Here is a 14379-nt window from a genome sequence, read left to right on the forward strand (position 1 = left end):
CTTGCAGATATTCATGCTTCCCGTAGCACCAATGGGATGGAGCAAAAGAAACTGCTCCACCAAAGCAGGGATTTGATTTCTGAGAAGAACTGGGCCAAACTACTTTTCCCTAACTCATCAGCAACTACTCTTCAGAAGTCAGAAATGCCTTTCTCCCCAAGTTTGTGTGATTCACTCTCCACATCCTAAGTTGAAGGGGGGCCAGAGAGCACTTGTTTTGGCCAAACTGATGTCGTCATTGAAGTAGAATAGGAAAAAAAGGAGAAGATGCCCCAAGGGAACCTGTTCATGGAAAAATTCTAATTTGGTCAGTTCCAGGCATCGCACAGAAGAGCCTGTGCTTGGGAGATTTCAACCCTGTTTTGCAGGCTCGAGAGGCATGACTAATTATGGAAAGTAGTGATGGAAATAAAGCTGGCATCTCAGTCCTGCCCTGGACTAGCTCCTTGCCACGCTGCAACCTTGGGGTATCTGCATCTCCTGTGAAACATCTCCAGAGACAACCAGACCTTCTCTTCCCTTGCTTTGCATCTAGTTACTGCCTAACCCCCGGAGACCAGATGCTTCCTTTGTCTGGCAGCTTTGGTTGTGTTTCTATCCAGGCAAACAGCTACTACATGAAAGTAGTAGCAGTTTCCCTTGCTTTACAGTAATCAAAATGACAGGATAACACGGCAACCCAGTAGCCGGCTTTGCCTTCCACTTGTGCCGAGTTCCAGGCTGGGTGTCAGCTCAGTCCCCTCTCTAGATGAACTGTGTCTTTTTTACTTTTCTTCTTGTTGCTGCCAAAAGCGACAGATCATTCTGCGGAAATCATCAATATTTTGTCAAAACGAAATCCAAACATTTCCAGCCAAAACTCAGCATTTTCTGGTGCTGGCTGTGTTGGTGCAAAAACAAATCTCCGTGGGAAATGCCAACATGGAAAGAAAATGGAGAAATAGATTGGGCTATTCTGCAGAATACTTCTCCTGGCTCTCTGATTCAGATGTGTGTCTGAGGGGCTGCAAGGCTGACGGTAGTTAAACCCAAGAGCTTCATCTGGACCCCTCGTATGTTTATTTAGACCAGACCGGTGTAAACAGACAAGCTCTGTTGACATGCAAAAGGAGCCTGGTCTGTGCAGTTTGTGCCACAAAGTACGCGTGCACAGTAAGCACCGACACTCGCTCCCTGCTTCCCAGTAAGCACCGACACTCGCTCCCTGCTTCCCAGTATCGGGATGTGATGCTTCATCCGAGCTACAGCTTCAGGCTAAGGGAACTGATTTTTAAGGTTTCATCCATCTGCTCTTGCCTTGTTTTATGTCACCCTGTCTTTCTTCCCCCACGTTTACACCTAGTAAGGCTGTCGGTCTGCCTCTGTGTTTAGTGTAGCAGATACTTCCATAACCATCCATCTTCCGAAATCCCTCTCCGTGGGCCTCGCAGTGCTGTAGTCAGCAGCTACAGTGGCACCAGATCACAGTGGGAGGACTTTCCGCTCCACACCCACCTGAAACAAAATGGTTTTATCGGGGTTCTCCCACGCCTGTCAAGTGCATCTCGATGCTCCCCTCCCTGTTGCTGCCGCTCCTCACTTCATTAGCGCCAGAGATGTTTATAAATGGAAGAGATAATATTTTTCGTTTCCAGTTTGGGTTTCCAGGGCAGCCACTTTCTAAAGCACTTAGGAAGTTTAGAGAAGACGAGGTTATATAAACGATTTTTCCCCCCTGGGCTCTTATTAATCAAGTGGCTTGTGGAGCCATTCCCATAGCTTTGGGATCAAGGGCACTAGCTGGGTGAGGGGAGGCAGGCGGTTAATGTAAGACATCTTTTTCTTGGCTCTTACCCTTTTTTTGGTAGGTTTGCGATGAATGAAGCAGTCAGACCTAGCTGTTGGGGTTTGAAAGCAGACAGAGGGCTGAGTAGCAGCTCCTAGGTTACATTCAAACTGTGTTTTCGTCTTGATTCTTGTATTAACCCCTTCTAGGCCTTCAAGTCATGTAGTATCTTTTAATGATGAGTTACCTGGCCCTGTTGATATGTCCCTGTAAAATCTGATCATTTGATGTAAAACATTTGCATTCCCTGAACATAGGCTAAATGTGATTTTAATAGCAATGGGCAATGAGTTGATCCTTGTCCTTTTATAATAAAACCCTATGGACAAACACATACACACACTGATTAATATATTTCCTGGCAAGCTCTGATGCATTTCTAAAGCTCCCCAGCATTTTCCCACTCAGGCTCACACAGCAGCTGCTACCCAGGATGACTGTGAGCAGCATGGGTAGCTCATGGGTTTGGGAAACAGGAGCAAGCTTTTGTTCCCATTAGAACAAATCCAAGCTCTGCCTCCTCCTCCTCCTCTGTGTCCTTCCTCCTGCTGTCTCTCCACCATGAGAGCTGAGGAATGAAGTCTTTCTGTTTTCCTTGGGTGCACAGAGCTCTGTCTGTAGCAGCAGGTCCAGCTGTTTCAAGCCTGGAGCCGAAGGTCCACAGGAAATCAGCTCATTAGTCTGTTGACCCACCTTCCCAGTTTTCCAGCTATGTTCTCTTGGTGTGAAAATAATGATTTAAATAGCCAAGGGTGGAAAATAACGATTTAAAGGAGGTAAAGGGGATATTCACAACTATTGCTGACTGTAGACTTGGCAGAAGGAAAGTGTATTTCTTCCGGGTCTTGGGAGCGTGTGAGAAAAGGTGTTGAACATCTGGAGTGATTTAGCAGTTTTGTGCTGTTGTGTGAGGCTGTGTGCTGCAAACACAGCTCACCCCAAAGCACCGGGATGGGTTGACGGAGCGAAAAGTCGCTCACAGCTTTTAGCTTGAGCAGGTGCAGGCTGGGCATTACAGAAGAGCCATGTCGACCTCCTCTAGGGACAGGTGATGGTTGTGGTGGCCCCTGGCCTCCATGAAGCACTGCTGAGGACATTGCAGACAGCCCCCGTGACTTTTGGTGTATCGACGGAATGAATTTTCTTGACTTGCCAGACTCCAAGTATCAGAGACACATTTTGTTTCATCTCACTCGTGATGCTAAAACATGAATCGGGCTTCCCAGCTAAAAAGGCAGATTAATTTCAGCTCATCCACACCTGAGACCTACCCCTCCCACAGAAACCTCCTTGAAGAGGTAAACTAACCAGGCAAAAAGAGGGTTTGTTTACAGATTACTTTTAATTGACACTTTTTTTCCCCCCCATTTTAAAAGCGCAATATTGAAAAGTTTTAGCTCAGGTTGAATGACACACCATTTTCCTTGTTTAATTTCTTTTCGTTGTTTTAGCCCGATGAGAAGTGTGTGAAAAAAAACCACCAAACTGGTTTGCATCAATCTGGAACATATTTAGAAAAAATATTTATGTCTGCTTTTTTCCTCCAACTACCAGCAAAGCACAAAAAAATAATAAATAAATCAGCTGTTTTCACAACTGCTGCTGCAGGCAGTGGGGGAGTACCCAGGGAAGCAAACCATTTTGTGTGCTAAACCCCCTTAGATCTTCTAAGTATTCCGAAGATACTTAAAAACCCTGAAATAAGTGGTGATGACGATGATAATAGCTGTAGATGGGTGACCATACTTCCACTGGTGTCGCAGGCCCCTGCTGACCAGCTGTCTCTTCCCCATTTACACCAGCAAGGATTTAGGACCTAGGCAAGTAATCAGGAGACCCTCTTGGGGAGAGAGGCGTGTTATTTAATTAGCTCTACAATGGACTGACTGGGAGGCACGTGGTGGCTCTAATGGAAGGAGATAGATGTCCTTTTAGCTGGGCTAATTGTTAGGAAATAGCAGAGTCTTTGTTCAGCCCCAGCATGTGGCCTGTGATCTCTCAGAGCCCAGGGCTGCCCGCTTATAATTTTAGACAGATCTATTCAAGCCTGCTCTGGAGCGCAGGGCCGAACAAGACGGGTATTGTTGCCGAGCCAGGATCGCCGTCCAAGAAAACCACCCCGAAAAACCCAAACACGTGTAAAGAGGAATATTTCTCTGTCGTTTATTCACTATCGGGCCGGGTTGCCAAGCGGAGACAATTGCAAGCGAGGAGGTTTCCAGCGCCAGGCGAGGGTTTTTCCTCTTTGAAGCTCACAGGCAGGCGAATCCTTCATGACAGGAGCGATGCAGCGGGCTGAAGAGTTGTCTCCAGTGGCAGAGCCTGCCTGGGGAAGGCAGCTTTAGGGCTTTAATTGCTAGGGTGGGTCCCATCCCCCAATTCCCTTGCTGTGGGCATGGTGTACGTGGGATACTCATGTCCGTTGCTGAATTATCTCCATAGCCTGGCTGTATGCACCTGTCATCTCACGGTCGTGGTGGGACGTGGTTTGGGCTGGAGGGGTCTTGGCTGCTGGACCAGTGTCTGTGCCTCCCAGGGTCCTGTGCAACAGGAGAGGGAATCTCAGTTCTCTTTCCTGAGCTTTTCTGTCAAATCTCTCTCTGGAGAGACCCTGTCAGTCTCCAGCCCCCAGGCTTTTCCTTCGGGACTGCTGAACTGATGCTCCCAGTCCCTTGTGAAGTGGGAAAGTGTTGTTTCATTAAAAAAGGGGAATGGAGGTACAAAGGTTTGTAAGAGGTCATGTGGAAATATTGCTTGAACCCCTATGTCCTGACCACAGCATTAACCTGGGGGTCATTGCAGAAAAGTGTTTTATTTCCCCGTGCTGACCACTTCCAACTGGCTGTGTGCAAGCATGTTTTTCTGGAGGCTGCCATTTGTATACGTGAATATGGCTGTGAATTTGTATGCTATAGGTTGGTGCTGGACTCACCTTCCTTGGGAGGTGCTTGTGCGGCTCCTGGTGCCTTCCTGAAAGTGATATGTGGCTGTTACTTGGTATTTCTTGAATCAGTGGGTCTTTTTTTGTTGTTGCTGGGTTTTTTTGAAAGAGTGAAAGAGCAGATAAGTGTTAGTGAACACAGTCTAGCTGTCCAGCAGATCTGCTTCATTAGCAACAATCCTATTGCCCCTCCTTCATAATCCCTCACCTGTGCTCCAGGGAAAGGGATCTCAAGAACCGTCAGAAATCGGTTCGTAACCTCTGTTGCCAGAAGTCGGTGAATGCCAAGGTGAAATCACCAGCAGAGATGTGCTGCTTAAGTCTGAGCTGGCTGCACTTGTTTCTGCTATAAAGGAGGCTGCCCAAGAGATCTGACCAAAAATGAGAGCTCCGACGGGTGAGGTTTGATGTGTATCATCTGTGCGTGCTCAGAGCATTTGTGAATACCAAGAGTTAAACAGCAAAAATCCTCAGGTTATGTTTACCAAGAACTCAGTGCTGTTACTTGAGGAGGAGAGAGAAAACGTACCGAGAGCAAACAGCGCTGCAGAACAGCTTATGAGGATTTTCCATCCAGCCAGTTCTTCCAGCAGGGTAACAAGTGAGTGACAGCACCTCCCGCCAACGAAATTCAAGGCAGAATTACATTGCTCAAGCTCAGATTAGCTAATCAGGTTATGAATCAGCATGGGACCTCTGGGAAACCAATAGCAGGAGACACTTGAAGATGCTCAAGCAGCTTGCCAGACTGCTGACTGAGGTACCTACGGCGTGTCGACCGGAGCTGTTGCTCCCTCGCAGCCATGCAGGGATGTGTGCGTGCTGGAGTCCTGACTCCTAGCTGGCCACAAAGATGCTTTTGTGAGCCATCTCTGCTGGGAAGTTAATGAGAGCAGGAGTCAGGGAGGCTCAGAGGCAGCTTCCTCTGGTCGTGCCTGGAGGGCAATCAGAGGATGGTATTGTGGCAGCAGTGTCTTGGGGCTGAGCTGGGGCCTGAAGTCTGGATCTCCGCAGTGTGAACAGAAACTTGCTTTTAATGCAGACAGTGCGGAGGATGGGGACTTGCTGTGACTCCAGCCCTATAGTGTGGAGCGGTGAGGGGACCCCAGAGGCCACAGCCATCTGGGTCATGGAGGAGCCAATGCCTTTGTGGTGGTCATCACCTCCTAGCTGCAAATGCTAGATCTGAGAGCAGCCTGCCTTCCCTGCAGACAGCCCAGGAGGCACACGCAGTACGTGCTGACTAACAAGCTCTTCTTTCCATGTCCGTTGCTTAGCCAAAAAGGGGAGGCTGTAGTCACCAGGACTACTAATCCAGCCTCTTTTTACCAGCGTAAAACAACTCTCTGAAATACTTCCCAGCTATTACGGTGCTTGAAAGAATTTCTCATATCATTTTAAATTCCAGGAAAGGTATCTCCCTGGGGAACGGTCATGGCAGCTGCTTGCTCTTTCCTCTTATTGCAGAGGACCACCTCCACACCCAGAGCCACCTCCCTGCTCTTTCCTTTCCTGGAGTGGTGGTGGCTGCTGCTCTTTCCAACAATGTCCCCCTTACGATAAATCCTTTCATGTCTCCATTTCTCCCTGGAATTGCACGACACTTTCCCCGCCCCCGCCCCCTTCCCCTTTGCTCCTGATTTTTGTCTCATGCCCTCTGGATATTGTTTACTTGACAAAACATCAAACCAAAGCCGTGACCGCTTGCAGTCATTAAAAATGCCATGGCAGTTTTGGGGAAGGCTCCAATTTGGCTAATTGCGTTCTGCCATAAATATCCCCCTGCAGTTTTAATTGGATATGGTGTTCTTCATTTCCTGTCCATAACAGCTGGGTGGTGTTGCTCCGCATTATTACGTAGCCGTTGTGTTTCACCCCAGAGGTGGCCATGTTTTGGTAGCAGCGGTACTAGGAAAAGCTCCTTCTCCTGACTACTGCTTATACCTAATCCTGAGCCTGCTGTAATGAGGACTGGTAAATCCGAGGGAGAGAAGCTGTCCCAGTTCCATAACATCTGGAGGAGAGCCAGCAGCTGCCAATTTGCAAAGGGGCTGTGACAGGAGTGAATTTGGCCCTGCCGAAGGGTAAGAGCTAGCCCCAGCTAAGAGGGAGGTCATGGAAGTGCAGTCCTGCCTGCCTGCATGTTCGGAAATCACAGCAAAAGCTGCGGTCTCATAATACCATTCCTCGATGCTAAATGAATAATTATTATTATTCTTTTAAACCAAGGTTAGTCAGCGTCCCTGAGAACAATGTGGCATTACTGCCCGTCCTTTCTTTGTTCCAAACTGTTGAAAAACAGTCAGGCTGCATTGTGGAGGGAGGGCAGATGGTTATCTCCGATCAATGGCAAAATCTTTTGGCTATATTAATGGCAGGAGGGCTGTTCTCTGCAACTCAGCATCCTGCCTCAACAGGAGAGAGCCTGAATAGATGTAACGTTGAATAACGACAGAATGGAAAAGGAGAGTGAGACTTGGATGTGGAAGAGGAAAGATTTTTCTAAAGCCTGTAAGCAGCAAATAGGAACCAGTTGCTGAGGCGAAGTCATGTTTGGCAGGTCTTGGACTCCAAATGGTCACATCCCAGCTGAAGAAACTAATCAATGGATTCCTTCCATGCCTTCTGCGAACACTGAGCCATTGAGCGGCTCAGCTGGAGTTCAGAGCCAGGGCTTTCATGTTGCAGGCTCTGAAGTGAACACAAATTAAGGCAGCCGCTAGGACAGAGTCGAGCTCGAAGGAGAGATTCAGCTGCCCTGGGAGGAATTCTCAGCCTGCAAGTCTCACCATTCTTTTCCTCCAGTTTGGTTTTTTTGCCCTGGTGCTACTTTTGGAAGCATTTCTAGTTTCCCTGCATGTAGGGGCTGCCATACATTGCACAAGCAAGATGAAACAGAAGTTTAGGGGAGCTTGGAGGGGGGGTGAGGTAGGGGAGTGGAGAAGCTCAAAGCTTTGCTGCAGCCATGCTGCACCAAGCTGTGGCTTAGTGTCATCGGCTTTGCAGGATCAGGGCTGAGCCAGCATGCCAAGAGCGTGTGTATCTTTCCTAATAAAAAACACATGAGCTGTGAGAAAGATCTTTATTAGAGTCTTTGTACCGGTCCAAAGGAGAAGGAGCCCCATTACAGGTGCACGGGACTCTAGCCAGTTCTTAAGACCATAACGCTTGCAGAAGAGTCTGAGCCAAATGCATCCGCCCACGGGAGCAAGGCAGCCGCTGCCTTCTCTGGTGCCACTTTTTTAATCCCACCAGCAGTTCCATCCGGGACCATCTCTGCTTATGAGAGCCTTCTGCGTGGCATCAACACCCTGTCCCTGTCAGCGCCCACTCGGGCGAGCCACGGTGACCTCGCCGCGCGCCTCCTCTTCTGTTTCAGTCTGGGGATTGTGGTTTGCTGCAGGATGCTGTGCTTGCTCTGAGCAGGGTGGATTACCGAGCGCCGCCGAATCGGGGGGAACACTTGGGTCATTTCAATACGGTTGGGACCGCAGGTGCTTTCTGATGGCTTCATCGCTGCGGCCAAGAGCCCACAGCCAGCTGTGCAAACCAGTCCCCCCCGTGCCAGTGCACACACACGCACACACTCTCCCACACTCGCCCCGCTGCAGGATTGCAGTGTGCCTGCATGCATCCTCGCCCAGGAGTTTGCAGCGCATCGAGCAAAGTGTAGGAAGGGAAAGGTTGTCAGGCTGTGATAACTGCATCAGGTTTCTCTTCCCAAGCCTGCTCTGGAAGGGATCATACAGAAAGGCAGCTGTTTCTCCTGATCCCCTTTTGATTTTCAACTGGAAACGTTCTGCTAAATCTCTCCTCTGTGGTTGCTACCTTCAGTCATTGCTGTCCATCGCGTGTGGGGAAGAGGGGAAAGAAACCCAAAATGAAGGGCAGGTGCAAGCACATTATCCTGTACGGGGAGAGGCAACAGGGACCAAGTTTTATCCTTGCAGCCATCCTCTTTTCACTTTCAGATTTCCAGGTTCATTCCTCAAACCAAGGACCCACCACCTGAGCTTTTAAACCTTGTGTTCTGCCTCAACACAGCTCAGTTCTCCAAAGCACACAGGAATCAGTGGAAGGAGGTTATATATTGGTCACACAGTGAATCACTGGTCCTACTCTGCTGCTGCAGGAGTAGGTTGCCCATAACTGAGCTTGCAAGTAAATTGAAAACACGATTGCCTGTAAAATTGGAAATGCAAGTGCTTGTGAATGGGTGAGACGCCTGAAGGATGAACTTTTGGCTGGAGCTAGCTGCTTGCCCAGCTTTGCTAGCTCTCAGAGTTCTTGCTGGCTGTGTCTTGAGCTATCTGCCTTGGTAAAACCAGCTGCTTGTGCGAGCCAAAATCAGGCTCTCGATTTCTGGCCCCAGTACCTCGCAGCTTCTTTTAGTTACATGAACTTTCCTTCTATAAACACGCCTTAGGCAACTGAGCAAGGCACCGCTGAAGAAGCTAGAAATAACCCTGAGCCGTAACGTTTGCATCTGCAGCTCATCTTTCAGTGCGTTTGAAGGTTTCAAAGGTGTTTGCAAGCAGTACCCTGGTTCATACGGGTTAGCAGGCAGCCTTGAACCCTGGTGGCTGACTCAGGCAGCTGCCCTCTTTCCCCTGTTACACCCGGGCTGTTCACTTGAGCCCATCTCTGAGCAGAGCAGCCTGGTCTCTGTCAGCGTGTCGAAGACTGTTAAGACTTTCACAGTGAGAGAACCACAAAAGCTGGTTGCTAATGACTTTTTTTTTTTTTTTTTTTTTTTTTTTAACACTTGTACCGGTAAGTTGACATCTGTGAGTCATAATCTCCCTTCTGCTCTGCCGTTTGTGGTCTGAAGTTTGTGCTACCTAAATATAATAAAACATATTTCATGTGAAAAACCCATATTCTTCTGCTAACTTCATGCCGTGCCAGCATGATACTCATCTTGCATCTTGAAGACGTTTTTTATACACTCAGTTCCCAAACCTTTCTGGCCTCCTCTGTAGGATGCACACACCTGTGAACAACCTGGCCGTCACCCGTCACCACACGACTGAGCCTGGGCACCCACGCTCTGCCCTGGTCATTGCTTGTGGTGGAGAGAGCATCAGGCTGCTGCGAGCGTCACCAGTGATGGTGATGTGAGCATGAAGGGGCGATGCAAGTGTGAAGGGGCAATGCAAGCGTGAAGGGGTGGTGTGAGCATGGCAATGTGACCATCAAGGGGCGATGCGAGTGTGAAGGGGCGATACAAGTGTGAAGGGGTGATGCGAGTGTGGTGATGTGACCATCAAGGGGTGATGCGAGTGTGAAGGGGCAATGCGAGCATGGCGATGTGAGCATGAAGGGGTGATGCAAGCATGAACGGGTGACGTGAGTGTGAAGGGGCGATGCGAGCATGGCGATGCGAGCGTGAAGGAGTGATGCGAGCGTGAAGGGCCAATGCAAGCATGAAAGGCGGTGGTTCGTGTCGAGGCAGGCAGGTGAAGGCAACTGGTCTGGTTTCACGACACGTCGGTTCTCGGCAGCCGCCGGGGCTCCAGCGGCGTTTTCCCATGCTAGAACCGCAGCTCTCTCCGCTCGTGTGTCGGCGCTGGGACACCAGCAGAAGTCGCGGCAGAGGCGCAGCAGCACCCAACTTAGTGGGGGATGCGCTGACCCCCCCTCCATCACCCCGTGGCCCCACCTCGCGCTCCCCACTCCCCGGACCCCTCGCTCCGCCGGACCCCGCCGCAGCGCCGGCTCCGCTCCCCGCGGCGCCGGGTGCCGGGGCCGCCTCCGGGGCGGGGGCAGGCGGGTCCCTCCCCGCCGCTGTCACCGCTCGGGGCCGGCCCAGCGCCCTCCCCTCGGCGGCTCAGCCCGGGCCGGGGCGGCGGCGGGGGACGGGCGAGGCGGAGCGGCTGCGGGGGAGCGCGGAAGGGGCGGCGGAGCAGAGCGGAGCGGAGCAGGAGAGAGGAGCGAGGGAGCGCGGAAGGAAGGAAGGAAGGAAGGAAGGAAGGAAAGAGGAGGAGGAGAAGGAGGAGGAGGGAGGCAGGCAGGCGCCCGGCCGCCGCTGCCCCGGGCGCCCAGCTCCGCGCACGGCGGGGCTCAGCAGCCGCCGCCGCCGCCCCCCGGTCCCGGCGCGACGCCCCCGCGGCGCTGCCCCAGCCATGAAGGCGGCGGTGGATCTGACCATCATCAAGACGGAGAAGGTGGACATCGAGCTCTTCCCGTCCCCCGGTGAGCGCCCTGCCCTCCCCTCCGTGCCCCCTCTCTCCGGGGAACCCTCTGGATCCCTTCTCCCCCTTTTGCGCAGCGAGGGCGGTGGCAGGGAAATACCAGAGCGGTGAGGGTTGAGGGTTTGTTGGTTTTTTTTTTGGGGGGTGGGGGTGTCTTTGGGAGAAGGGGACGGAGCGCACCCCCAAGTTGCAGCGGAGCGGCGCCGCCCGGCGCTGCGCTCCCCGGCTCTGCCCCGCAGCACCGCTGGGGGAAGGTGAACTTGCTTCCCGAGCAGTTTTAAGACTTTCCACCCCCACCCCACGCCACAGCCCCCTCCTTCTCTTAAAAAACAACCCGCCGCCCTTCCAGCCTCCTTTTCTCCTGGCATCCTTGCGGGGATGTGTGCAAGCACCTCCGCCTGGGAGGCAGGAGAGATGCACTCGGGGGGTTTGGGGTTTTCTACGAGCTCCTCGGTACCCCCCCCCCCCCCCCTTTTTCCCGAGGGGGTGACCCACACCGGGGCTGGCAGCCCTGCACAAGCTCCTTATCTGCGATGTATGTTCCCCCCATCCCTCGCTGGAAATATCTTGTGTGGTCCAAACACTCCTTGTATTTGGGAATCCAGACTGCAGCGGTACCTCTAGATTTACCACATTTAAACCAGGAAAGCCCGCTACTTTGATTTCCCTCCCCCCCTCCCCCCTTTCTCTGGAACTGGATAAATGGGGATAGGAAGGGTGTAGGAGCTCTCAGGGAAGATAGCAACATGTTACTGAAACGAGGCGTGTGTTGGGTTTTTGTTGTAGCGCTAAGTTTTAACTGCTGCAGGCTGTGGTTAATGCTAATAGTTGAGTTTTTACCATAATAAGGGCTGTTCACATACTGCTGTCGTCTGCCTGCCTGCTGACCCCAGACACTGAACTGATCCTGCCTCGCTCAGTCGAGGGAGAGGATGGGGCTTGGAGGGCCTGCAGGGAGAAAAACGGAATTCTCTTTCTGGGTCCAAGAGAGAGTGAAATGAGTCCAGTTGCTTCACCTCTCCCTGCTGTAATTCCTACTGCTCTGAAGTGATGGTTTGCTGGATTTTGTGCAGTGCCACTGGGGTGAAGAAAACTAAATTGGAGTTGGGCATTTCTTTGCCAGTTAGCAAGTTTCTAGGAAACCCAGAAAGGGGGCTCAGCTCCTGCCAGGCAGTATGATTTCAGGCTGCATGTGCGAAATAAAATGACAGCTGACTGCTGGAGTGCAAGGTGGGCCGGAGCAGCACAGGGGCTTGTGCTCAGACTTAAAATAGATGCTTGTGCAGGATCAGCTTGTCTGCAGAGCGCTCCGGTAAGTCAGCACATGCCTGGGGGTTCTGCCACCAGTGGGCTGCATGGTGTCTGATGCTGGGAGAGCGGCTTTCCCATGATCCATCTTCCCCTCTACCTGCATGTAGAAAGAACCTGGTTGCCAGTTACAGCTATTTTGGTGCTCCGTGCCTCTCACAGCAAGGCTGAGCCTGGCTTTCAGGCGTGGGCTCAGAAGGACCAGACTTCAAAATGCAATAGGATGCTGAGGAGGATTTTGCAAAGCACCTGTGCACATTAAATGCGAGGCTCAGCTAGAGCTGAGGACCTGTTTGTGCCTATTTCCTAAAGCTTTGCTTAAAAGAACATTTTACTGGAGACTCATTCCTGTGCTTCAGGTTGTAACCTCGGTCTGTTTGCTTGCAGGGGAAGAAAATGGGATGGGAAGAAACACCTGGTCCATTGGGGCAGGGCTGGGGGGATGTGGAGTTTATTTTTCAGTTCAGACCAAAGTATCTGTTTAAATTTACAAGTCTCCTGGCATAGGTGGGAGCGTGTTACAGAGGCGTCTCTGTTGTTTAGGTGTTTGAGGATTGGATCAATATAACTGCCTTGTGCCTAAAGTGAGGACTCAGTGTTTCGTGCTGCCTTACACTCGTTTTCTTTCTGTGAAAGCTCATTTGGAGCTTATGTCAGCACGCAATTTTTAGAGTTGACCCAAAGTTTAAACTTTGGCAGGAAGAGCGCTGAAAAACAAAAATGAAAAAGGTAAAAAAGAGCTGACTCCCTATTGACTTCAGCTGCAGTTGCTTCTGTTTTGGTGGCTGTGTTAACACTGTGAGCCAAAAAGGTCAATGTTGTCAATTAGCTGGCTTAACCTCATTTCCCCTCTAACTTTTTAGAGAATGCTGAAGCTTTCTTGCTTGGTCAGATTGATGTTGAGAGAAGGAGTAGGGATGCTGGTAGCTTATGTTTCTGGGATCCAGCAATGCCACATGTAGGGGGGCATAACTTATGCACATAATTTTTCTCTACTCCTGTTTTGGGGTGCATCTGAGGACTTTTAACTGCTCCCTGAGAGCTTGTTCAGGTCTTGGTCTTGGTTGCTGAATCTGCCATCAAATGTGCCCATTGCCCTTCTTTTCATAATGGGCATTGGCCTCGCTGAGGAGTCCAGCCCCTTGCTCCTTTACATGCCAGCAAGCAGCAAAGCAGATTTACTTCACGGTATCCATAGGGTTAACCTTACGCAGGGAGAGTCGTTACAGGCATAGGTTTTCAATTGTACAAGACGATTAATGCGCCAGGTGCTTGATGCCCCATAAAACTGCAGAGATGCGTTGGCTGCACAGTACCGTCCCCCTCTCACTCCCCTGAAATAAAACCCTGCAGCACGCCACACGTGCAGGCAGCCTCTGCATGGAAAAGTTGGATGGGATTTGCAGTGTGTCCAAAGGGTTTAAAAATAACTTGAAGGGGATGTGAAGTTGTACAAAACTTCCAAAGCCAAATCTCCCCCTGACCCTGCCGCCCCCACTGCTGTTGCCAGCAAGAATGTGTGAGTGAGATGAGTAGGTCAGGAGCCAAAAAACCACGGTGGTGGACTACTCCTTTTATTTGCAAGTTGTATGTGCATGGGTTTTTATTATAAGGATCTGATAGTATTTAGTAGCATCACTTTTGATTGCAGACATATGACTGATCCATCAATGGGTTGGTGGGACTTGGTTTACTGGCTTTTTATCAGACAGTAAAAACCCAAACCATGCAAAAATCAGCCCCAACAGGAACTTCACTGTGCAACTGGTAAACACAGAAAAAAAAAGAAAAGTTTCCTCAAGTTCTGCAAAGCTCTCTATGCTCTCTCTCCGTGGTCAGAGTTAAAAGCAGCTCCGCAACCCTTGCTGGAAGCTGGCAGTGTGTAATTGGGAGTCCCAAATACTGAGGGGTAGCACTTTTTGCTAATGAAGCTGCTGACTTGCTGCCCCCGAGGCGTACCACAAGGTGCCCTGGAAGGGCTTAATGGCCGGTGGTGATGCTGGGCATTGCAGGTGAGGCAGAGATGCTGGGCTCCCCATGCTCCTGCATCCGCTCCCCCTCTTGCTTCCTTTCTCTGCAGGTGTGTTACGGGTGCGGTGATGGATTTATTC

The 14379-nt window shown here is 50.8% G+C and overlaps 1 protein-coding gene across 2 annotated transcripts in view; it reads left to right on the forward strand.

The window, feature by feature from the left end:
- Positions 1–14379, forward strand: part of ETS1 (ETS proto-oncogene 1, transcription factor) — a 78202-nt gene that overhangs the window by 18924 nt on the left and 44899 nt on the right. The window contains exon 1 of one of the 2 annotated variants that reach the window (XM_055819262.1): positions 10560–10961. The exons of the other annotated variant lie outside the window; for it this stretch is intronic. Within the exon in view, the coding sequence (XP_055675237.1) occupies positions 10892–10961 (70 nt within the window). The 5' untranslated portion in view covers positions 10560–10891. Of the gene's footprint in view, positions 1–10559; positions 10962–14379 lie in introns of those variants that run through there. 2 annotated transcript variants of the gene reach the window in all.

Source organism: Falco peregrinus, chromosome 15 (assembly GCF_023634155.1).
Source record: "Falco peregrinus isolate bFalPer1 chromosome 15, bFalPer1.pri, whole genome shotgun sequence".
Lineage (NCBI taxonomy): Eukaryota > Metazoa > Chordata > Aves > Falconiformes > Falconidae > Falco > Falco peregrinus.